This window comes from Micromys minutus (assembly GCF_963924665.1).
Source record: "Micromys minutus genome assembly, chromosome: 17".
Lineage (NCBI taxonomy): Eukaryota > Metazoa > Chordata > Mammalia > Rodentia > Muridae > Micromys > Micromys minutus.
The window spans coordinates 39,272,221-39,295,991 of NC_137952.1; the positions used below are offsets into that span (position 1 = coordinate 39,272,221).

The 23,771-nt window shown below is 42.7% G+C and overlaps 1 protein-coding gene across 1 annotated transcript in view; it reads right to left on the reverse strand.

The window, feature by feature from the left end:
• Window positions 1-579: 579 nt before the first annotated feature.
• FERMT1 (FERM domain containing kindlin 1) overlaps window positions 580-23,771 on the reverse strand; it is a gene marked incomplete at both ends in the record, with an annotated part of 33,851 nt that continues 10,659 nt past the window's right edge. The window contains 9 exons of the mRNA XM_080930984.1: window positions 580-753; window positions 3,629-3,770; window positions 6,983-7,107; window positions 7,896-8,117; window positions 9,653-9,759; window positions 10,998-11,122; window positions 15,466-15,515; window positions 17,184-17,315; window positions 17,892-17,999. Coding sequence (XP_080787110.1) covers window positions 580-753; window positions 3,629-3,770; window positions 6,983-7,107; window positions 7,896-8,117; window positions 9,653-9,759; window positions 10,998-11,122; window positions 15,466-15,515; window positions 17,184-17,315; window positions 17,892-17,999 — 1,185 coding nt within the window. The remainder of the gene's footprint in view (window positions 754-3,628; window positions 3,771-6,982; window positions 7,108-7,895; window positions 8,118-9,652; window positions 9,760-10,997; window positions 11,123-15,465; window positions 15,516-17,183; window positions 17,316-17,891; window positions 18,000-23,771) is intronic.

A 23,771-nucleotide genomic window follows, 5' to 3' on the forward strand; every position in this document is an offset into this window, starting at 1 on the left:
CCAGATGGTGAGCGGTCACCTTAACAGACGTGACAGTCCCTGTAAACTGATGATGCTGAAGACCACTGTGACCTGCTCCTCCCCACTCATCTCTTTGACCTCCAGAGAAAAAAAAAGTGTCGAGATCCCCTCTGCCATCTTGGCAAGATGAGAGCTACGCTCAGTTTTGTTACGAAAGGACCCGAGTGCGTGGAGTGAGATTTGTTCTCGCTGCACATCACTTTTACCCGGCTCTTCTCACTGCTGACTTACTGTGAGGCTTGGAAGCAGGTTGGCTGCTGGTTAGCACTCACGTGTGCCTGCAAAGCCATGGAGCTGGGGAGCCTCGGTGGGCCTTAGAGTACCGGCCCTCTCTCCCCACCCACTTTTTAGGAAGCAGGAGCCCAGTCTACTGCTGGCAGTGTGAGGCAAAGTCAGGAGAGAGATGTGTTCAGTGTGCTCAGACGAGGCAAGGACCTGGGCATCTGATGGTAAGCATACTTTGTGTTGGTCTGGAAGCTGCACAAGGGGGAGCCACAGACCCTATCCATCCAGGTAGGGGATCCTAGGTCCATGAAGGCCAAGCAGGTCTGTTTCACCTCAGTCCTGACCGCCGGTCAGTTTGTGGAAGAGGTCCTCATCGAGCGTCTCGTTTTGGTCCTTGGATCGGGTGGACAGGAAGATGTAGCCACCGATGTACTCATGGACTATCTTACAGTCTGCACTTAGGCAGGTGAACGCGATGGAGACATTTTGGTCAAACTCGATTGCCACCTGGAAAAGTAAGCCATGGATAAACTTAAATTCCAGCAAGGAAGGACGAGGAAGCAGCTGGAGATAGTCCCTGAAGCTGAGGATTAGTGACATCCCCATAAACCACACAGTAAAATGGCTTTCTAAAAAATGGCTTTGCTCTTTGCGCCCTCTTGTGGTATCAGCTCTGATGCGTGCCTGGTAAATTACTGAGTGTTTCCTTAGGTCCATTGCTTTATTTCAGAGGTTAAGAATGTTCCTTTACAATTGTCTGTCTGTCTGCTAATCTATCTATCTATCTATCTATCTATCTATCTATCTATCTATCTATCTATCTATCTATCTTTCTATCTATCTATCTATCTATCTATCTATCTATCTATCTATCCATCCATCCATCCATCCACCCACCCACCCACCCACCCATCATCCATCCATCCATCATTCATCCATCCATCATCCATCCATCCATCCATCCATCCATCCACCCACCCACCCACCCACCCATCCATCCATCCATCCATCCATCCATCCATCCATCCATCCATCCATCCACCCATCCACTTAACATCCTGATTACTGTCCCCCTTCCTGTGCCTCCCCTCTCACAGTTTCTTCCCCTATCCTTCTTCTCTGAGGAGAGGGAAGGAGGGAGGTCCCCACCCGGTGTCCCCCCAAACCTGGCACATCAAGTCTCTGCAGGACTAGGTGTTTCTTCTCCCACTAAGGCCAGGCAAAGAAGCAGAGAAAAGGATGAACAAAGTACTATTAATGAACATGCCACAGCTTTTCCAACTTCAACTTTCCATTAAATGTTTTAGTTTTTGCTTAAAAGCTCTCTAGTTTTTCACTGTAACTATTGGAATAAGTTTTTTTTTAAAGATTTATTTATTTTATGTATGTGAGTACACTGTCATTGTCTTCAGACACACCAGAAGAGGGCATCAGATCCCATTACAGGTGGTTGTGAGTCACCATGTGGTTGCTGGGAATTGAGTTCAGGACCTCTGGAAGAGCAGGTGGTGCTCTAAACAGCTGAGCCATGTCTCCAGTCCTGGAATAAGTTTTTTTTTTTAAAAAGAGAATGTCCTAATTACTCTCTGTGTGGAGGGACAGGAGGCTCTGTGGACTCGTTAAGATGAGTTCTCATTGTAGCCTAGACTGGAAACTCTAATTCTGATTCTCCTGTCATAGCCTCCTGAGTGCGGGGATTACAGCTGTGGGCCCCCATTGAGCACTGCAGACTGCTTAATGAAGGATATAAGGTCTGCCTTAGTTTTCCGGGAGCCACCGCCCTTTATCCCTTCCTACCCAAGGGCTATACAATTCTAAATGGCAGAAGACTTAGAGGATGGCCCTGGGAGTTCCCTGCATATCTTTAAAAATGGCTGACGCTCAGTTCCCATTCCTGGACAGTAATATTAGATTGCCCTAAGGCGTTAGATCTACAGTCTGATCTTCATTCTACTCCTATGTGACCAGACATATAACATTGCAGGGAGGGATACAACATTCTGAAAAGAACGTGGGTCTCTTATTGCTCCTTGGTGGTGCTGGTTTTCCTTTGGCGTGTGAGCTGGGGTGGTTGGGCATCCATGTGGAGGCCAGAGAACACGATCATGTTTGTTTCTCTCACCCTACTTTCTCCGTTAAGACAGGGTCTGTTGCTGAACAAAATCTCCATGTTGGAGCTGGCTTGGCTGTTCACAAGCTCCTGGGATGTACCAGACTTCACTCTTCAATGCCGAGGCTAAATGCATGTATACTTGTGCCTAATGTTTTACAGGGATGCTAAGGACTCAACATCTAGATTTCTCATGCTTACATAGCACGGACTCTTAACCACTGAGATACCCTACCTTTAATCTGCAAGACGATTTAAGAGATGATTTATTTTTTATTTCATGTGCATCGTTATATTGCCTCTATGTATGGCTGTGTGAAGATGTGACTTACACACAGTTTTGAGCTACTGTGTGGGTGCTGGGAACTGAACCCGAGTTCTCTGGAAGAACGTCCGACTGCTGAACTATCTCTTCATCCCCCCACTCTCTGAAAAATAGATTAAAAAAAGATTTATTTAATGTATATGAGTGCACCGTCACTAACACACCAGAAGAGGGCATCAGATTCCATTACAGATGGTTGTGAGCCACCAAGTGGTTGCTGGGAATTGAACTCAGGACCTCTGGAAGAGCAGTCAGTGCTTTTAACTGCTGAGCCATCTCTCCAGCCCCCACTGAATAGATTTTTATACCAGTAGCATCAAATTATTTTGCATCATCAGTAAAATGCTAAGGTACCTCTAACTTTATCTGTTATTTTCTATGATATATGCTTGGTATTGGCCTAAATATAGTTCCTAGGATGTAAAATGGAGGAAAAAGTTATACAACCGTGGGCTCAAGAGCTCATCTCATAGGACAAGCTTTCCTTGGTCATCTCTGGGCATCTCTATTATACCTTCAGCACTACTCCCCTCCTGGGCCTGAACTGTTCAGTAGGCAGGTGAGCCTGTGGGTCCACAGGTAGGTAGATGAGGCTTTTATGGATCTGTTTGGTGTAGGGTTCATCTAAGGTAGTTTTTGCTCAATCACATATGCTCAATATGGTGAGTTTATAAAAGTGGAACCAACCGAAGAGCGGGTTTATAATCTTTATAGAAAAATCTTTATAGAATCTAAACCAATTGGCAGTGTTAGCCGAAGAACTCTGGGTCTAGACTTGTTAGGAAAATGTCCATAAACACAGGCTAGTATTTTAGTAGGCAATTATTACATGTCCATGACTCCAGAGTTCAAACTATAAAGGTACATTAAAAAAAAATCAGAGTAGGCTGAATCTTGGAGAATGTGCATTTACAGCCCAGTTGGACTATCAGAATCTTCTGTCTCACCTGTCGGATTTCCCAGTTGACATTCCACTGTTTCATATTGGCGAATCTCCACGTGGTAACAGGTATCCCAGTGACTGCATCGATTCTAATCAACCTGTTGTATGAAACTCCCAGGATGTCATCTTTCTTGCTCCCTTTAAACCTGAAAATAATAGTATAAATGAAGGGAACAACTGTTATTCATATACAATTTCTTTAAGATCACTTATTATTGCTTGTATTGTGTTGTGTATGTGTGGGTGTGAAACACACGTGCGGAGGCCAGAGAACAACTTTACGATGTCAGTCCTCTCCTTCAACCTCTGTGTGGGTTCTGGGGAATTCTGGTCACTAGGCTTGTGAGCTCACTGGCCCCACATACAGTTTCCTAAAGGCCACCTCATAACATTTCTAAATTATCCGAGAAGAAAAGACAAGGAGCAACCTGCTCCTAAAGGAGGGCCCTCTTGTGATAAAGAAGTTATGAAGAACTGGAGGGAATTCAAGCTTTCCTGAAGATCGTCTTTAAAAGAAGATGACACCGGAGGAAAGCGAAATCAGAGGAAGTCAAATCACTTCATACGAAGTCAGCACCGCTGTGTCCTAGGCTGAGGGGATAGAATGTTCCTGACTAGCGGGGAGTAAAGGGTATGGATAAGTGAAGTACATATGCCTGGTAAGATAACAGAAAAAAGCAATGCCTGATGAGAAGTTTGAGCATGAGATTATTACCATTTTAGATAGGGGTCAGGAAAGGAGATGACAGAAATAAAGAACCAATGCCCGGGGGTGAGTGAGCGACATGACATCTGGACGAAAAGTACTCCAAGCAGAAAGCGCGGTTGCTTATGTGTATGAGTATACTTAAAGACTGCCAGGAGGCCAGGGTAGTGAGCTTGTATAAGGAGGGCCCAGGAGTGGACACAGAGAGCTAATCTGCAAAAAAAACGAACTGACTCTGAGGGGCACAGGAAGACTCTAGGTTGTTTTGAGAAAGACTTAGCATAGACTGTCTTAGGTTTTCCAAGAATCACTTCATCTGGTGTTTTGGAAGAAAAGGCTAGCAGCAGGGAGACTAAACAAGGTCACCTGGCACTGGTGGTGGTGGTGAGATTCTCTGTATGCTTTGGAGGCAGAACTGTTAGGATTTGCCAGAATACACAATGTCAATGCAACAGAGACCACAGAGTCATTTATTGGGGTGCAGAGTAATACAAGGAGAGGCAACTCTGCCGGGGACGGGGGTAGGGGGTGTGGAGATTAGAAGTTCTGAATATGGTAAGATGAGATACCAACTCATAGAAACTCTGATGTAGTTGGATGGACGAATCTGCATTTTTAGAGAGGGCACCCTCAGGGTCTGTGTATCACAACTTTATGGAAACTATAGAGCAACGGAAAGGCTCCTCATATAATAGAGTGAGGCACGTGTTAAGTTTTGATATTAAATGTTGAAGGTGCTGCAGGAGTAGCTCAGTTGATAGAGAGCTTGCTTAGCACGTGGAGGGCTGTGTTCCATCACCAGTATTTCATAAAACTGGGCATGGCTGTGCAGACTTGTAATCCCAGCCCTTGAGAGATGGAAGCAAGAGAATCAGCCTGGACCACACAGGACCCTGTCATCCTATACACAGGGTCTGTTCTCGATCTTCTTGCCCTGTTCTAGCCTTGGGAAATAGCGATTAATATATATATATATATATATACATACACACATACATACACCTAGGGCTTCTGCCTCAACATCTTTATAAACAAATTTTGGAGCTTACTGGTGTAGGAGCTGGCAGGACTAATAGGACTAAAGGAGGAGTCATGTCCAGGAGAAATCGTCCTGGGATATCTGTGCAGGACTTACCCATTCTTTACAACTGATTACCATGTAACTCACTGTTTCCCTGTTGGATTTGCTCAACATGCCCCAAAGTTCAATCTTGGGAAGGCAGATTAGCTCAACATAGTAGGTCCAGATGTTCCCTAGCGCGTCCCAAAGATCAATCTTGGGAAGGCCAATGCAAATGCCCAGGGTCAGAAGTTAACACAGGAAGAGGTGGGACTACATGCTGGGTCCTGTTGGTTCAAGTATCTCTGCTTTCCACTGTGCGCTGACTTCTGAGTTACAGGTAAGTATGTGTCATGTGTCCTCTCCCCATCTTTTTTCTTCTTTGTGCTTGGGATGGAACCTGGGGCCCTGAACATGTGCTCCACCACTGGGCTACATCCCTAGTCCTTGATGCTTTGAGATAGCATCTGGCTATGTAGCTCAGGCTGGTCTTCAGGCTGCCCTTAAACACAGCATTCCCTTGCCTTTATCTTGGTTGGCGGGCTGATAAGGGTGCACCACTCTGTGCCCTTACCTCTTTGTTGTGAATAGAGCAGAAGGAATTTTTTGGGGGGAGGGGAGAACAAAAAGTGCAAGCAAAAGTTAAATGAGACACAGAAGGAAGTGGACCAAGAAGTATGAACACATTCCTTTGTTAGCAGAGGCAGGAGGAAGCAGACCTTTGGCCAGAACCAAGGGAAAATGGGCTTTCATGTATAGTAGTATCTTACAACACACTCTCATCAGCCACGTGGTGACATGAGATTGTGACATACTACTTGCTGCCATTCTCCCTCACTTAAAAAAAAAAAAAAAAAAAAAAAAAAAAAAAAAAAAAAAAAAAAAGCAGACTCAGCATAAAAAAAAAAGAGTACTTGAGGTTGGGAAAATAATTGGAGAGATCTGGAAGGTTCTGGAGAGAAGGGAGGGCTGGTAGAAGGTAGATTTGATGAGGACATCAGTTTATAAGCCTGTCTATGGACACATTTTGGAGAATCATACTCTATACAGTGGACACAGCCATCCTACCGGTACGGATTCCCAGTGTCACTATCTCTGACCATTGGGAGAACTTAGATGAGTCATGTAACTTTTTTTTTTCCCATGGAAAAATAGGTTCTCATCTGTAAAATACAAGAAAGTAATAACAGATGAGCCACACACAGGGCATTCAGACCCAGCAATCCACTGTGGTTCACAGGAACAGGGTCTGTATCTGGGCCGCCATGTGAGGTACGTGGCAGGGAAGTCACGGGTGCCACCAACTCAGCAGCTGAGTTTGGCCCAGGGGGTTAGCCTAAAAGAACACAATTTCTTTGTAAAATGTGAGCATTCTCTCCACATTCAGCTGAGTTTCACAGAGAGTTGACTCACTGAGCAGATGGTGTGGAAGATTCTTAAGGGCAGTCACAGTACTCGGGCCATTTGTAAAATGGCAACATTCTAAAACAAGAAGAACTTGACATTCTAGACTAAGAGAAAACAGCAGCTGTCTTCCAGAAAGCCACACATGGTTGGACGGCAGATGGAAGGCCAATGGACCCTGTAATCACCTGACAAGGTAGTAGGTGAGGCCGAACTCAGGTAGGGACTGCCATGCCTGAATGAACTGCAGTTTGGCTTCGACCAGAGGCATCTGGGCTACGTTATGGTGAGCTTCCAGGATCCGGGCCGCCAGCTAAGCAGAAATGAGAAAGATCAAACTCAACTTCACGGATACTGGTTGCTTTGTAGCTGCTCTTCCTGTTCCAGATCCCCGGGGAGTACAATAGACAGGGGGCTCCACTGGCCTCGGCACAGATGGTTCATTCTATTAACTGGTGAACCGATTCGCTCTCCCCTTTCTGCTGAGTTGTGAAAATGACTGGGTAGAAGGAGAGCCAAGACCAGGCATCATGCACACACTTGTAAGGTTCAGACAAATGGCTCGCTCTCTCCAGTGTTGGTTCCACTGGAATAGGTTCACCTGCACAACTTTTAACCCACTTATGGAAGCATACTTTAGATCCCTAATTCGTAGGGACTAAATGCCTTTATCCCTAATGAGGTTCAGCCTGGGACTATTACTATATTCAAACCTTGGTAAAATAATCTCTACCAAGATCAATAGCGATTCCATCACACTGTCTACTACCCAGTGCACAGTAAAAATTTTCTATTAACCTATTTTTCCATGGTGATGGCCTTAATTGGATGGAGTCCCTCCTTTTCTTTTTTTAAAGATTTATTTATTTATTACACACAATGTACACTGTAGCTGTCTTCAGACACACCAGAAGAAGAAAGGCATCAGATCTCATTACCGATGGTTGTGAGCCACCATGTGGTCGATGAGATTTGAACTCAGGACCTCTGGAAGCAGAGAGGTTAAGAGCAGTCAGTGCTCCTAACCACTGAGCTATCTCTCCAGCCCCCTCCTTTTCTTTTAGCACACAAGTAGTATAAAACAACCAACCAAGCAAGAACCTGTTTAGACTTGTGCTTTTTTGCACAGCGGGGAGATACTAAACACTCCGGATTCACGTCCATGTTTTCGAGACTGGAAGTCACCAGAGGCGATGAGTTCCGGTTTTTCATCTTGAGAAATGAAAGGATGCTGAAGACCTCTGGCTGATAGGAGCTGTCTGCCATGGTTTTACCCTTTGATGCCAAGATGCAGGCAGCCATCCACCGGGCATATTGATCCTCCTGAAACAAAAGCCAGGGAGAACTTAGAAGCAGGTTCACCTGTAGGGTCACCTTGCCACAACAGAGCTTGGCTCTATAGTTTATTGTAGCCAAAAGGTCAACAGGCAATAGAGGCCTTGGGCTATGATACCTTCTAGTCAAGGAGGTGTACATGGTCCAAGTGGCTGTTAACCGCTGAATTCATCACCCAGCATGCTTTGAGCCATTCTGCACAGGGAACTTTGTGTGATGATGCAGACATGGGAGTCGTGAGCTGTGCAGGCAAATGAAGCTTCAGACTTCCAGAGAACTTTATAGATCTGATTCCTGTCTTCATAACATGGCTGATGTGTGTGACGAAGAACCCCTCCCTCCCATCAGCTGTCTGTATTATTTGTAACCTCATCTATCCTAGGTGAAGACTCTAACCCTAGGGAGGCGATCAGGGCCTTGGATGGAATTTGAATCAGTCAACAGCGGTTCCTATTAGCCTTGAAAGTCTGTGCCATGCAGCCTGGGACCCAGAATAAATAAGTCAGCTCCAACTGCAGCAAGGAGCCACACCTAGCCAGACCTGTATTCAGCCGGATGCAGCCAGCTAATAGCAGCCTGGAACACCAGACTCCCGCAGCCAGAATTCAGGTGCTTTTGGAACATCAGTGCAACACATGTCTGTTACAGAGTAGCGGCTTGGGATACTGTCTTTTTTTTTTTTTTTAAAAAAGATTTATTTATTTATTATATATAATATGTATTATCTATAATATACATATATTATATATGTAGCTATCTGGAGACACACCAGTCTAGAGCATCAGATCCCATCACAGATGGTTGTGAGCCACCATGTGGTTGCTGGGATTTGAATCAGGACCTCTGGAAGAGCAGTCAGTGCTCTTAACCACTGAGCCATCTCTTCAGATACTGTTTCTATACGGCTGCTATTTATACAGTTCAACAGAGAAGCCTTCAGGTTTGCCATGATGTGAAAAAAATGGTTTAATGATCATTATTTTTTTCCTTTCATTAGAGAATTCAATACTTTGCATATAGTATTTAGGACTTTGCTGTAATATAGGATTTGTCTTCGGTGGTTCAGCCTGTATATAGGCTAATGAATGTGTTCCAAGCATGCCTAAGGTAGGCTAAGCTGGGATGTTTGCAGGTTAGGTGTTTCAAGTGTAATTTTGGCTGAACAGTAATTTAAATTTGTGATGTGCTTATGAGATTTAACCATTACAGGAAAATCTGTAACTTATCTGTATTTTGTTTTAGTATTAAATTGTATGTATGTATATATGTACATATGTATGTATGATGTATTTATTTATTTTTGTGTGTTGGGGGTGGGTAAGTGCAATGTGTATCCTGGTTCATGGATGCAGGGGGTCAGAAGACAAGCTGGGGGATCCAGCTTTTCCCTTCTGCTGTGTGAATCTGGGGAATTGAACTCAGATCGTTTAGTTTGGCAGCAGGCACCTTAACTCACTGAGCCATCAGCCCCTGTTCCTAGTCTTAATGCAGAGGAACTGATGATACTTAGGGGCTTTACTTACATCATCACATCTCAAATACACTTCATTCATGCCATCAGCAACAGGGATTAGTAACTTGATTCCAAATTTTCTCCCTGCGACATTGACATCTGGCACAATTTCACAGCCTGAAGAACAGAAAGGAGGGGCAACATTGAGTGCTAAGAAATCTGTTATAATAAATGTCAACACAATGCCTTTACTTGACCATAAGCAAAAGCTAGAGGAGCAGCCAATAGCAATAATACAAGAAAAACTAACTAGGCTTATAAAAATGGATAAAAATGTGATTTTATTATTTTCTTTAAAAATTGATTGAATTCATTTTTAAGATGATATTGGCTATCTTGTTAGGAATAATTACACAGGCATACATACATATACACATGTATATACATATATACACACATATACATACATACATATATGTACACATATGCATACACACATATATGTACACATATGCATACATGCACACACATATATGTACATATGTGCATATATATTGAGACAAAAATCTCAATGTGTTCCAGGCTGGCCTTAAATGTTTTTTTAAATATTTATTATATATAAGTATACCATATATTTCTTCAGACATACCAGAAGAAGGTATCAGAGCTCATTGCAGATGGCTGTGAGCCACCATGTGGTTGGTGGGATTTGAACTCAGGACCTCTGGAAGAGTAGTCAGTGCTCTTAATCACTGAGCCATATCTCCAGCCCTGGCCTTGAATTATACGTGTAGCTTAGGCTGACCTTGAATTCAGAATCTTCCTGCCTCAGGTTGTTATCCCCACTCCTGGTTGTTATCCCCATTCCTGGTATGACTACAAAATTTAAAAGAGACTAAAGCAGAAGTGACTCTCTGCTACCATGAGGGCAGAGCTGAGCACACCTTCGTAGTGACTCTCAGACATGAGAACAGACACTAATGCACTTAAGAATGAAACACAAGATTTCCTCTTCTGCAGTCTTGGGATCGAACCAGGAACCTTGAACATCTCCAACCTGAACACAACTGTTTTTAAATTGGATAGCCTCGCATGCTGGGTGAGAAGGGAGAGCACAGCCCAGAGAACACAGCCCAGACTCCATGCAATGGCCTTGCTCAGACTCCATGCAATGGCCTTGCTCAGACTCCATGCAATGGCCTTGCTCAGACTCCATGCAATGGCCATGCCCAGACTCCATGCAATGGCCTTGCTCAGACTCCATGCAATGGCCTTGTTCAGACTCCATGCAGTGACCATGCCCTATGATGGAGAGAAGCTACTGTTTGGCAAGCAGCAATGTTCAGAGGTTCTTCTGGATCCTGCTGAAACCGTGCTTTCAGTCTGCACCATGGGGAGATGTAAGAATCTCTTACCTCTAATGTTTAGCTTCTCTATTGGCTCTCCTTGTTCCAGTTCCTTATTTTTAAAGTAGGCTATAGATGTGTCTTTAAAGACAAACCAGTATTGCTTGGAGGCTTTTAACATGAGCTTCTTGGGCCTGCAAATGAAAAGAAAGCCAATATTTAAATGCCAGCCAGAACTGCCAAACACACTGCAAAATGTGAGTGGATCTAGGCTTTCAGATAACATGTGCTTTATTTTTTAAAACAATTTCCAAATTTCTGGTTTTACTTCTATTTTTTTAAGTGGCACTGAGGATCAAACCCCGGGCTTTGTGCATGTGTAAGTGTCATCCTACCGAGCTGCATCACCAGAACACTAGCATAAAAGCAAGAAACAAACCATCACTGTGAAATGGACAAATTAATGGGAATTAATGCAAAAGCCCAGAAGTTGGGAGTCAGTCAGTTGGTCCACATTCTTCCTCTTCCTCTTCCTCCTCCTTCTCCTCTTCCTCCTCCTCCTCCTCCTCCTCCTCCTCCTCCTCCTCCTCCTCTTCTTCTTCTTCTTCTTCTTCTTCTTCTTCTTCTTCTTCTTCTTCTTCTTCTTCTTCTTCTTCTTCTTCTTCCTCTTCCTCTTCCTCTTCCTCCTCCTCCTCCTCCTCCTCCTCCTCCTCCTCCTCCTCCTCCTCCTCCTCTTCTTCTTCTTCTTCTTCTTCTTCCTCCTCCTCCTCCTCCTCCTTCTTCTTTTTCTTCTTCAGATTTTTTTAATTCATTTTATTTATATAAGTACACTGTAGCTGTCTTCAGACACATCAGAAGAGAGTATCGGATCCTATCACATATGGCTGTGAGCCACCATGTGGATGCTGGGAACTGAACTCAGGACCTCTGGAAGAGAAGTCAGTGCTCCTAACCACCGAGCCATCTCTCCAGCCACCCCTCTGCCACTTTTTATTTGAAAAAAAAAAAAAAGAGCAACTGCCTCCCTGATGCATGTGTAAATATTTATAAACAGTAACACCACACTATTAAAACCTTATTAACCTACACAATGACATAAAGTGAATGTAATATGCAGCCCATCAAGAAAGGAAGCTGTTACTTACACAAAAACCAATGCATTTATCCCAACTGTGGTTACTGAACCACGGTGCATTGCCCCGCTTGCACAAGTATTTGTTGAGACAGAACTACTAATTCTCATCTTCGCAGATGCTAGTCACTCACTTAGGGAAGTTAAGTAGAATATACTGACTTATTAATCAGGAGGTTTCAAACTCACTGTAGCTCTTGAATTAGATGATGTTTAACGTGTAAATATATGTTACCGAGTCTTAAAAGCATTCAGACTTTTTAATCTTCTTTTATGGTTGTCAGGACGGAACTAGGACCTGGCACACTAGACGGGCACTCTACCATTGAACCTTAGTCATTACTGTTCTTATAAAACCGCTTTATTGGGAAGGGGCAGAGGAGGGGAATTAGGAGCAGAAATGTATAATGACGCTTCATTGGGAAGGTGCATGCCAGCTTAAACATCACTCAAACACCGGATTGAGGTACGATTGGCTTACAAAGACCTGATGCATCAATCTGGATGGATTTGGGGTACCAGTGTGAGGTCATTGCTGTGAGTGCCCCATATGTGTTTGATACGTCTCAAAGTTTCCTTGTACCTGAACCTCCCTCATTACTATTCTCTTTAGTGCACAGTCAATTCTCTTAGCAAGCTCCTCTCTGCTGCACAGACCTGTGCGGCTCTGTATCCTACACACCAAATCTCTGTTTCCTTTCATCATTAGCTCGTCTCCTTGGTCAGACTACACCACCATGCTACTGTCTACAAATTTGATGTTTGGATCTAGATTTCTCGTTTTAATGCAAGGCATGATTACTGGCAACAGGGTATCCATGGAGATGTTGCAGAATATTTTTAAAATGCTACCTTTGGGGGCTGGAGAGTTGGCACAGCGGTTCAGAGCACTTACTGCACCCACCGGCTGCTCACAACCATTTGTAACTCTTATTTCCCTGGGGTCCAGTGCCCTCTTCTGGCCCCTGTGGGCACCAGACATGCACATGGCACACGTACACACATGCAGGCAAAACACTTATATACATAAACTATAAAATAGTTCAAAAATGATATTTTCACAACATTACTATCATTCAAAAACTAGTCATACTATTGCTATTTTGTAACTGTTTGTTCTTTCAAGGGGGAAATCAGTGGGTTTATTGTTCTGGTGGCTTACAAGTGACGTTCACAGGCTCATCAGTTTGGGATCCTTATTTTTGAGAAACAAAATGTCACAATACCACTTATAGGCATTTGCTACAGAAAGCCAGTGAGCCTTTCCCCGCTTCTTTCTTTTGTTTGTGGCTTCTTGAGCCAGGGTTTCTCTGTGTAGCCCTGGCTGTCCTAGAACTCACTCTGTAGACCAGGCTGGTCTTGAACTGAGAGACCCACCTGCCTCTGCCTCCCGAGTGCTGGAATTAAAGGCACGTGCCACCCTCTCCTCCCCAGCCATCAGGAAGTCTTATGGGGGACCAAGCTTTCATGATCACTCCCAATTTATTTACAAAGTATTGCAAAGATACCAGAATAGTTTAAGACTCTTATCTTGAAATAAATCAAGTAACGCCTATAGCTCAAGTCTAAGTATTACAGAAGTTGCTTGGTATGATAGCTTGCCTATACATAGCAAATTTTATCTCTTGAACAAATTTTATCTGCAACATTCCTATTAACTACTCATAGAGCCATCTGGTCTCCTCCATAATGGCACTGGTTGCAGCAGTGGCCCCTGCGGCTTTGCCGTGTTTCCTGTTCACGTGATATTGCTTAGTAGTGCCAACATGTATAAACCTGTTTTTCTCAAATGTGGATTTATTAGGATCATGTTAGTTTGGTAACTATTTATGGGCCTATAGGAAGTAGGCTTGGAAGGTTTGACTGAGTTCTCTCTCAGCACCACCCCGACTGCTTCCCATCTGTTCTGGTCACCTATGTGACATGACTTGGCTGCCGCCTGTATGTTGTTCTTCCTCTGGTATGAAAGACTTTCCCTTACCAGTGATTGGGTTTATCAAGACTTACTGACTTATCGACTTTTCTTGCCAGAGACCCATGATCCACCAATGTAAGGATTTTTATTTTAAACATTTGTGAAAAACTCTTAAGTATTCTCTTTCGAGTGTTTCATCCTCTTCAACTAATTTTTTTCTTCTTCTAGGACTCCCAGTACTGTAGATACAAGTTGGGTCTTCTTAGTGTATTTAAGTCCTATTTTCAATGTACACTTTTTGGGCTTTCTTTGATTGTGTTGACTAGTTTGAGGGTCAATATTCTGAAAGAACAACTAAAATTTTGTTTTGTGATTCTGGGTATAAGTTACTGTTAATGTCACCTCTTTGTAAAACACTGGACATACAGGAAAGGGCTGTCTTCATTTTCCTCGTGAAGTGCTGGCTATACTTTAGAAACTATGAAGACCAAATTTCTTCATGAGACAATTACGCATGTTTTATAAAGCTATGCTTGACACATTGAACTGCTCTTTCCCCCTGAAGGTTTGGGTATTACTAGAATGGTCAGTTTTAGTTGTAGGCACTTATGACACAGACGTTGCATGATCACACCCTATCATCCAAAGACTGAGCAAACCAACACTAGAAAGTCAGTGACAGATGCCATCTTCGGACCTTTGGTTCTTTTGTAGGCCCCATTCGCTAGTCTTTGCAAGTCCTAGTCCTTTGCATCTAATATTGTCAAATGCAACTTGCGTTCCACACCCCCACCCCATCCTTAAAATGCCAGCTGCCCCAGTTAAGCCTTGGTTTGCTAAGAAAAGTCAATAAACCATAAAAGGGACACAGTGACTGCATTGTTTCTTTGGATCCAACACTCCTTGGCACTATCACTAAGGCAAAGGCCACAGTCACCCATTAAAGCAAACAGAAACAGTAGCAGATTGGCCAACACTGAGCAGGCAAGTGGAGGGTAACAAAAGGGACTCCTTCCTGAAAGCCCAGGAATGAAGTGCTTGCAACAAAGGATTCTTACACTGCTAAACAGCTCTCAGAGGATGTCCCGAGCCTCCCAAGCAGACCCTAACAGAAATGCAGGGGGCATACATGTTCACTCTTACTGACCTGCTCATGTTTACACCGTTGGTGTGTGACCATCTATATACCAGGCACTGTTCTAAGTTCTTCAAAGGCCCCATTTTATCCAGTGCTCCCAAGAAACTTAAGAAGAGGATACTCCCACTTTATAGTACAAGAAACCAAAGCACAGAGCCATAAAAACTCCACTCCATGTAGCCAGGGCATGTGGCAGGGAGTTAGGGTTCAACCCACTATTGTCTTATTGCCAAAGCCTATAATACAGAGCCCACCTTTGAACCTTGAGTCTGTCTGCAAATTATGTCCAATTCCAGACCCTGATTGTGAGGGTCAGTTACAAGGCATTCTTTTGCCCTTTCAAGATACTTACTTAAATAATTTGAGATAATCTGCGAGTTTAGGGATGTCAGTGATGTCCTCCTAAGGAAAAATATCAGAGTTACTAGCAGGAACTTCACGGATGGAGCTGCTAGGTCACACCTGTGCACCCAGCGTGTCATATCACTTGCCACAAAGACTTAAAATCTGAATCAATTAAAATGAAATAAAACCAGAAACTGAGTTCCTTAGTTATGGAAACCACATTAGTTTTCGCTGGGGGAGTCGGGTGTTGGGGGAGTAGAAGCTGAATAGGAAGCTCACAGGGGCCCCTGGGCAGGTGACAAAGTCCTCTTTCCCAATTCTGGGTGGTGACTTGGTTGACAATATTAATTGTTAATTTGTATGTATGTATGTATGTATATATATATATATATATTTATTTTGTGAGTATAAAAATATGAAAAGCAGTAAAAAAAAAAAAAACAACAGATAAGTTTTACACCTACATGTCATTCAAGTTAAAAATCTGAGTTAGGAATGATGTCTTTGATATATGAACAGATCTGTATGAACATATCTCTGTAATTTTTAAGCCAATGTGGGCAACTCCAGTAACGTCCAGGTCGTTGATTAAACCTGAAAAGCACCCAGTTCAAAGTTCGTACTGAAGTGGTAGTTAAAGGCTGGCGGCAGTGTTTGAAGCTACTGAAGGGAGGAGGGAATTTCTCATTTGTCCCGAGAAGAATTAACTTCCTGTTACATATTCAGGGTAGGTGGCAGGCAAAAAGGAGCTCCAACTTCTGCTTGGGCAGGGCTCTGCTTTGTGTATTAAGTGTTTGCTCTCCTGAGAAATCAACTTCTCGATTTAAGGCATTAATTGATAAGAGAGTTCACAGTGAATACGTTAGAATGTGGTGACTCATTTTAACTCCAGTTTCAGCGAGAGCCACTGCTTGGACTCGATTCGATTAAACCAGTGACCATTCCCTTGGCTGAAGAAGTTAAAAGAGCGCTCGGGAAGGGAATCGAACCAGTGGGGCATCGTGGTTGCGAGGCTGTATCCAGCCACCTCTGGGGTGAGGGTCAGGAGTGATAACCAGTTTTCCTTCTAAGGTCTGACTGGATGGTTTTAGTTTCTGAAATACAAAATGTTTAGGAGTGTTTGATGACATCCTAAAGCCTTCCTGGTGCTGGGACCCTTTAATACAGTTGCTCATGTTGTGGCGACCCCCAGCCATAAAATGATTTTTGTCGCAACTTTGCTGCTGCAATGAATTGTCGTGTGGATATCTGATGTGCCGAGTGGCAGCTGTAAAGGGGACATTCAACCCCCACAAAGGGATCACAACCCATAGGTTGAGAACCAGTGTCCTAGGGAAAGGCCACATCCTCTCTGTGGGCCTTACTCAGTGGCAACATATGACGACAAGACACCAAGACCTTTAAAGCCTTTTCGTCACCCTCATAGGTGCCATGTGTCATAGGCCGTACGGCTCTTTCTAGACTTAAAGGAGCCCATTGTAGGTTCGCTACGCACAGTGCCAGCTGATCCCCAAGAAGAAATGCAATACAACAGCTTCGACTGGTGGCGATAAAATTCTCTAAAATTCTCCTAATGGTCCCTCGCAGAGCTAACCCAAGAGAAGCCAGTTCTCGCTAACTAAGCCCGTCACATGAACAGCATAGTTTTCTTTCTGGAAGACTTTCCATCTTAGCTCCAATCTGCACTCGCTAGAACAAATTCTGAGTTCACAGAAGTGACCATACCAAGGTGTTGTCTGCCTTCCCGCCTTCGAGGGTCACTTCCAAACTAGACAACGCTGCTTCTACCTCGTCAACCTCAGACTTGGCCGTGAAGTCCTGTATTTCAGCACACAGTGACAGCTTGCTGATGTGATACTAAAACAGAGGCAGAGATTTTATTTTTATTGAATGACTTAAATCAATGAATGTTCTTGAGATAGAATCTTGTTAAAGGTTCTAGACTGTTCAGGCTAGTCTCAAACTCTCTAGGTAGCCTAAACTGTCCTTGAACTTATGATCCTCCAGTTCTCCCGGATGGTGGGATTACAGGTGTGCTCTACCTCACCTTGCTCAAGGCAGAGGTTGTAGAAACCTTACAGCCACAAATGGATCATTAACCATCTCTTTTTGGAGGAGAATTTCCCTCAAATCCTGAATACCTCCTGGAAGGACATCTGCCTGTTCAGAGAAATCATCACCGATTGTGAGATTTACAGTTAGTCGTGGTCAAACCTAGTTCTGCCTCATCACTGTGCCTCTGGAGGAAGTGACCGGAGATGCAGAAAAGGTGCCTTACACAGTGTGTGCACATGCACGAATGGCAAGAAACATTTCACATGGAAACCTACTCTCCCGATTTTCATACTTTCTTCAAAGAAACAAACAATGCTTTAACCAGAGCAAACTCAAATTCCTGCCCCCTCTCACACAAAGCTTCAGACATCCCATAACCTGCAGGGCTGCAAAGATCAACATTTCTTCTTCTGTGCAGTCAATTTCCTCCAAGAGAACAGCCCACCTGGCTTGCTCGTAGAGTTGGTTTATTCGAACGGCGTCATACTAGAGAAAGAGAAAGAGGTATATGTATGTTGGGTGGGGGCATTTATATTCCACAGCACAGAAGTTCTTGAATAACTGAGGCCAAATCTTTGTGAATTACATGTTCTAAAGTCTAGCTCGGGCAACTGCAAGGAGTCTTCTGTCTTCCCTAAATATTTACCAGAGTTTCTTCAAACAGCCAAATCAATCCAGCTCAGGTACCACAGTTTTCCCTCTCTATATCATGTTTCTATTGAAAGTACAAACAGGCACTAGATAATAGATTGTCAAAGATGAAGCTGGTCTTCAGACTCTGCCAATCCTATGACAGGGTCTTTTAGAATGGATCTTTACATCAATTATTTATGTAAACTAGGGGAAGTAGTATTCACGTATTGTCAGGACAGCTGAGAACCACATTGAAAGAGACACACCAGACATGAAACATAGTAACCACAACAGTGTGGCATTAATTTATGATGGACATCAGTTACTAATGCACATGCATATATATTTACTAGAAAGCAAAAACACATACAACATGGGAAATGCATGGGTATTCAGAGAATAAAAATCCAAAACAAGAAAAAAAAAATAACACCACCCCACATGAATGGACAAATGGATTAAAGAATTTAAAATACAAAAGCTCAGTGTGGTTCCACCTCACACCACTATGATGAATCCAATCTGAAAACCAGGCAATATCCAGGGGTGGTGAGGTTGTGGTGCAGTCAGAACGTAAGTCTACAGCTGTCTAACATGGGACAGAGAAACCAGAAACTGGGACCTAGCAATTCTATTCCTTTAGAAAACTGAGAGTGAGAATTCAAACAGATTGAACTAATTCATAGAAACATCCACAGCAGCCAAAATGTTGAAGCAACATCAATGAAGAAGCAGACGAATGAAAGGCAATACATACACACAATAGAATGTTATTTATTCCATGTGGTAGTTTGAATGAGAGTAGCCCTCATGGGCTCATATTTGACTGCTTAGTCCTCAGGTGGTGGAACTGTTTGGGAAGGATTAGGAGGAGTAACCTTATTGGAGGAGGTGTGTCACTATGGGGTGGGCTTTGAGCTCTCAAAGCCTATGCCATTCCCAGTTAACTCTGTCTGTAGTACCATGCCTTGTTGGTGTGCACTGTGTGAAGTTGTCCTTCCTCCCCTACCTAAGGAATTCTCTGGTTGGCTTTAATAAAAATCTGATGAACAATTGGCTAAGCAGGAAGTGGAAGGTGGGACTTCCTGGGAGGGAAAAAAGAACTCTGGGAAAAAGATAGAGAAAGGCATTTTTGCCAGGAGACATGAATGGAGACAGATATGACTATAGGCTTGGAAGGTACAGTTAGGTACTGGGATAAAACTAGATGGTCAGGTTGATTTAGATGAGCTACTTGAAAGCCTGCCCAGATAAGGCCTAAGATTTGAAATATTAAAAGCTCTCTGTGTGGTTGTTTGGAGGAACTAGTTGGTTAAGGAATAACTACAGCCATATTAAAATACTGCAGCTTAGTGTATTTGTGTTCTTTAACTCCTACTTCTTCCCTTTTTGGAATCAATGCACAAGCATTTGCTTTATTTTACAGGCATATGTGCCAGGAGCCATCAGAGGAGAAGCTAATAGCCAACAGTCATCTTCTTGAGATGAGTCCGCCTTGGATTAAAATCCACAATAGATTTGGTCCGATAGGCAAGGCCTAGAAGAAATTCATTTTAGGAAAGATTCCTGCTATTAATATGCTTTCCCTGTTATTATTAAACATGTAGCTATCACTAGGTATTAGCCGGCCCTTTTGAGAAGATCTCTGCAGACCTATAAAGATATACTTGTCTTGTAGTGATGCTATATAGACAACTTGATAATAATTCTATAGAATTCCCGATTTGATTCAAATAATTTTAGGAAGAAAGTTTTTGGAGATGGTCTTAGGTGCCAGAAACATACAATAACGTTTGAATCAAGAATGTGCCCACTCTTCAGAATAGTAAGTAAAGACTGCATAATAAGAAATACAATGATCTTTCATAATCCCACTAAAAAGGGAAATTGACTTGGAAAGAAATTTGTGTTCAAGGGAAAACATTTAGGTCCAAGGATAATGCCACAGATGTGCACTATGATAAGGCAAGGCCATGTAAAAACTGTTGCTCTGAACTTTTAACGAGTATATTTAAAAAAAAAAAAAAAAAACCACTACTTTGAACTTAATATCAACATCCTTCTGTAACTCCCATTCTATGTAACATTTTATCTCCGAGGTAATTTTCTAAAGAACGTTTTGTCTAAGAAGGTATAAAAGACCAGAGAAAAGAAATAAAGTTGTTGTTTGGATGCTTTGACTTGGGGAGTTTTGCCCCATCCATCTATCCATCCATCCATTCATTCAAATGTGTATGTCTGTTTGTCTATATGTTTGTGTGTAGGTATATGTATATATGTGTAAACATGTAAGAATACTCATGAAGTTGATTGTGGCATATGGTTGGGCCTGGACAGAGTGTGGGCATATACGTGTTCAAATGTATATGTGTCTGTGCATATTTGCCCGTATACAGCATCATAATTATTTTAATTTCTTCCTCTTCGGTTCACAAAGAGTTAATTAGTGTATCCAGAGAGGCTTCTGGCAGATTGACCAGAGAAAGAAGTACCAGCAATAAATTTTTTCACTTATCCCTTGCTGTTTGATAGTGAGGTGCTGAATAGTTTCTGGCCTCAGAGGAACTCAGACAGGCAGGTCAGCCACACAGCAAGTGACTTAGAATTAATGTAGGTAAGTGTTTTATTATACAGCAACCCTAAATATCTAGTAGGACCAAGTCTTACCCCCAACAATGCTCTTCCCCCTCTGCTGCTTCAAGAAGAACTAAATAAGAAAGAGCAACCACCAGTCCTGGCCCCTGGCACGTATATGTCCTCCAGACCAATGTGTATTGTGACAAATAGTAAGATCTTTTTTAACGTCATTCATATATAGGTATATGAGACTTCAGAGCTTATTCATTCAGGCTAAACACTATTTTTATCCTAAATAACCCCTCTTTGCATTTGACTTAAAACAATGTCAATTGTGATAGGATATGTCTAACAAAACCTGTCTTGACCATTTAAGATGTACAGTTTAGTGGCATAGGTACATCCACAATACTGTACAAGTGACACCACCACAAACTGTTCAGCTTGTAAGACCAAGATTCTATTCTCATTAAGTCATAGTTTCTATGTTAAGATTTGTTCTGTTTTTAGGAAATCATTTTCTAATCTCTCTCTCTCTCTCTCTCTCTCTCTCTCTCTCTCTCTCTCTCTCTCTCTCTCCCCCCCCCTCTCTCTCTTTCTCTCTCTCTCTCTCGTGCATGTGGTATGTGTTTGTGTGCAGTATGGGCATATATTCATGTAGGCATGTGAAAGTAGGCCAGAGAACTGTGTTAGTATTCTCTTCCATCACCCTCTGCCTATCCCTTTGAGGCAAGGCTTCTCCCCAACACAGAGTTCATAGTTTTTCAGCTTTGCTGGCATCCAGAAAGCCTCTGTGTCTGCCTACTTCATTCTGGAGTTACAGGCCCATGTGCAACCATGCCTCATTAGCTACTGGGGGTGCTGGGATCTAAACTCAGGTCTTCAGGGTTGTGCAGCAAGCGGTTTTAATCACTGAACCAATTCTCCAGGTCCATTTGAATGTTTTTTAAAAAACAATAGCTATACACTATACATATATAATATATAATACACACACACATATATACTATATACTTAGAAGAAATAAAATTGATAAAGAAAACATGAAGGAGGAATAAAAAATACTCAAGAGGACCTCAGTAGACTCCTTGTGAGCTGGTTAGTACTGGCTTATTTTTCCTTTTGTATTAATCTTATGCCTGTTAAGAATAGAGGCACTAGGGAATGTCTAAATGTGAAGCAAGCCCAAACCAGTGAATAGCTCTGATAATGGTAAGAAGGAAAGCTGACAAGCTAGAATTACAGTGTGTGCCATGACCCCTGACTTCCAGGGAATGGTATTGTAGTACATAGATTTTTGTTCAATCAAGACTTTACAAGTAAAAGAAACACACGTGTACAGTAAACATGAATCCAGGTGCTGCCATCTCAGATATTGGGGAGCCTGAAGCAGGAGGATCATTTGAGACACCTGCCTGGACAACATAGCCAGTCTCCTCTCAAAAAGAAACAAAACTAAAAGCCATGCAGCCACTACCACCCCTCCCCCCCAGACCTCTTTTATTTCATAGATTATAGACAAAATCTAAATAGTGATGTCAAAACAGTCAAAACAACCTATGTGGTTGTCAGCTCCACAGTCCTAGTGTGTCTAGGTACTAATACTTCAGAGTAGTTAATAAAGATTTTAAAAGTGTAATAAAAGTTCCCATACCTGAACATCTTTATGTGCTCCACAGCCAAATAAAACAATGGCTTATAAAATACATTAAACTACAATTATCTGCAATTACAGTTTAACGGCAGGAAATCAATAGGACCAATGCTGGCCAAGCCCTGTCCCCAGAGCTGTCCAGAGCCTCTCTCTATTGGTCCCGCCTGGCTTTGAGGTTTCCCTCTCAGAGGCTGGATTTCCCATCAGGGGTTGAGGCATCAATCTGTAAACATCCTGTAGGTTTCTACCTCTGAGAATACTTTGATCTCTTCTCCACTGGTTTAGGGACAACTCTTTCTTCAATGGATATGGTGGATAGTTTTATGTCAAGTTGACACTAGCTAAAGTCACCAGAGAGAAGGGACCCTCTTTGAGAGAATGTCTCTATTGGACTGGAGATAACTCTGTAGGGCATTGTCTTAATTAGTGATTAACGGGAGAGGGCTCAGTCAACTATGGGTGACGCCATGCCTGGTCTGGTAGCCCTGGATTCTCTAAGAAAGTATGAGCATGCCAAGAGGAGCAAGCCAGCAAGTAGCACCCTTCCATGACTCGGTGTGAGTTCCTGCATCGACTTCCTTGGATGAACAGTGATGTGGAAGAATAAGCCAAACAAACCTTTTCCTCCTCAAGCTGCTTTAGCCATGGTGTTTCGTCACTGCAATAATAACCACCAGGACCTGGGTATGGGCTACTCGGGTTAATACGTAGCCTTCAGTCTCCTGGTTGACTAAAGCTAGGGCTTCACACCTTGGAGGGCATGGATGGATTCTCACATCTGTTATACACATTCCTGTTTCTGTCTCGGCAGCTCAGTGAATGCTTTTCCCACATGCCAGTCACGACATCATCCCCATGGTCTCAAATAAGTTTACTGTTTAATCTGACTACAGGGTTCTCTGCCTGATCCCAGGTCAGTATCCTGGGATCCTCTAATGTTCTTATTGTTTATACAACTTGAAGATAGTGTGGACTGTCAGAGCTAGAAATAGAAGTTTCTTTCCTTAATTCACATGCTTTAAACATATTTAGATGTGTTCACCAATAAATAACAAATGAGCGGTCGCATTCTTTTTAATGGTATGACATAAATGTGTCATGATATACATAAGCAATTCTCTACTGATGGACATTCAGGTGGTTTCCAATAGTTTTTAAAAACCAGTTACTCAGTAATAACCTATAGTAGTCACTATAGGTTATATAAGGTCACAGAAGTCCCACTACACTATACAAAGATTTGCAGGTCAAAGTAGAATTATAATTCTGATATTGCCACATTGCTATCTGCGGAAACTGGACTACTTTGCATTTTGACTTACAGTGACTTTTGAGATCTGCTCTGGGTTTTATTGTTTATTCAGTTAAGAACACATTGTTGGCATTCCTTCTAG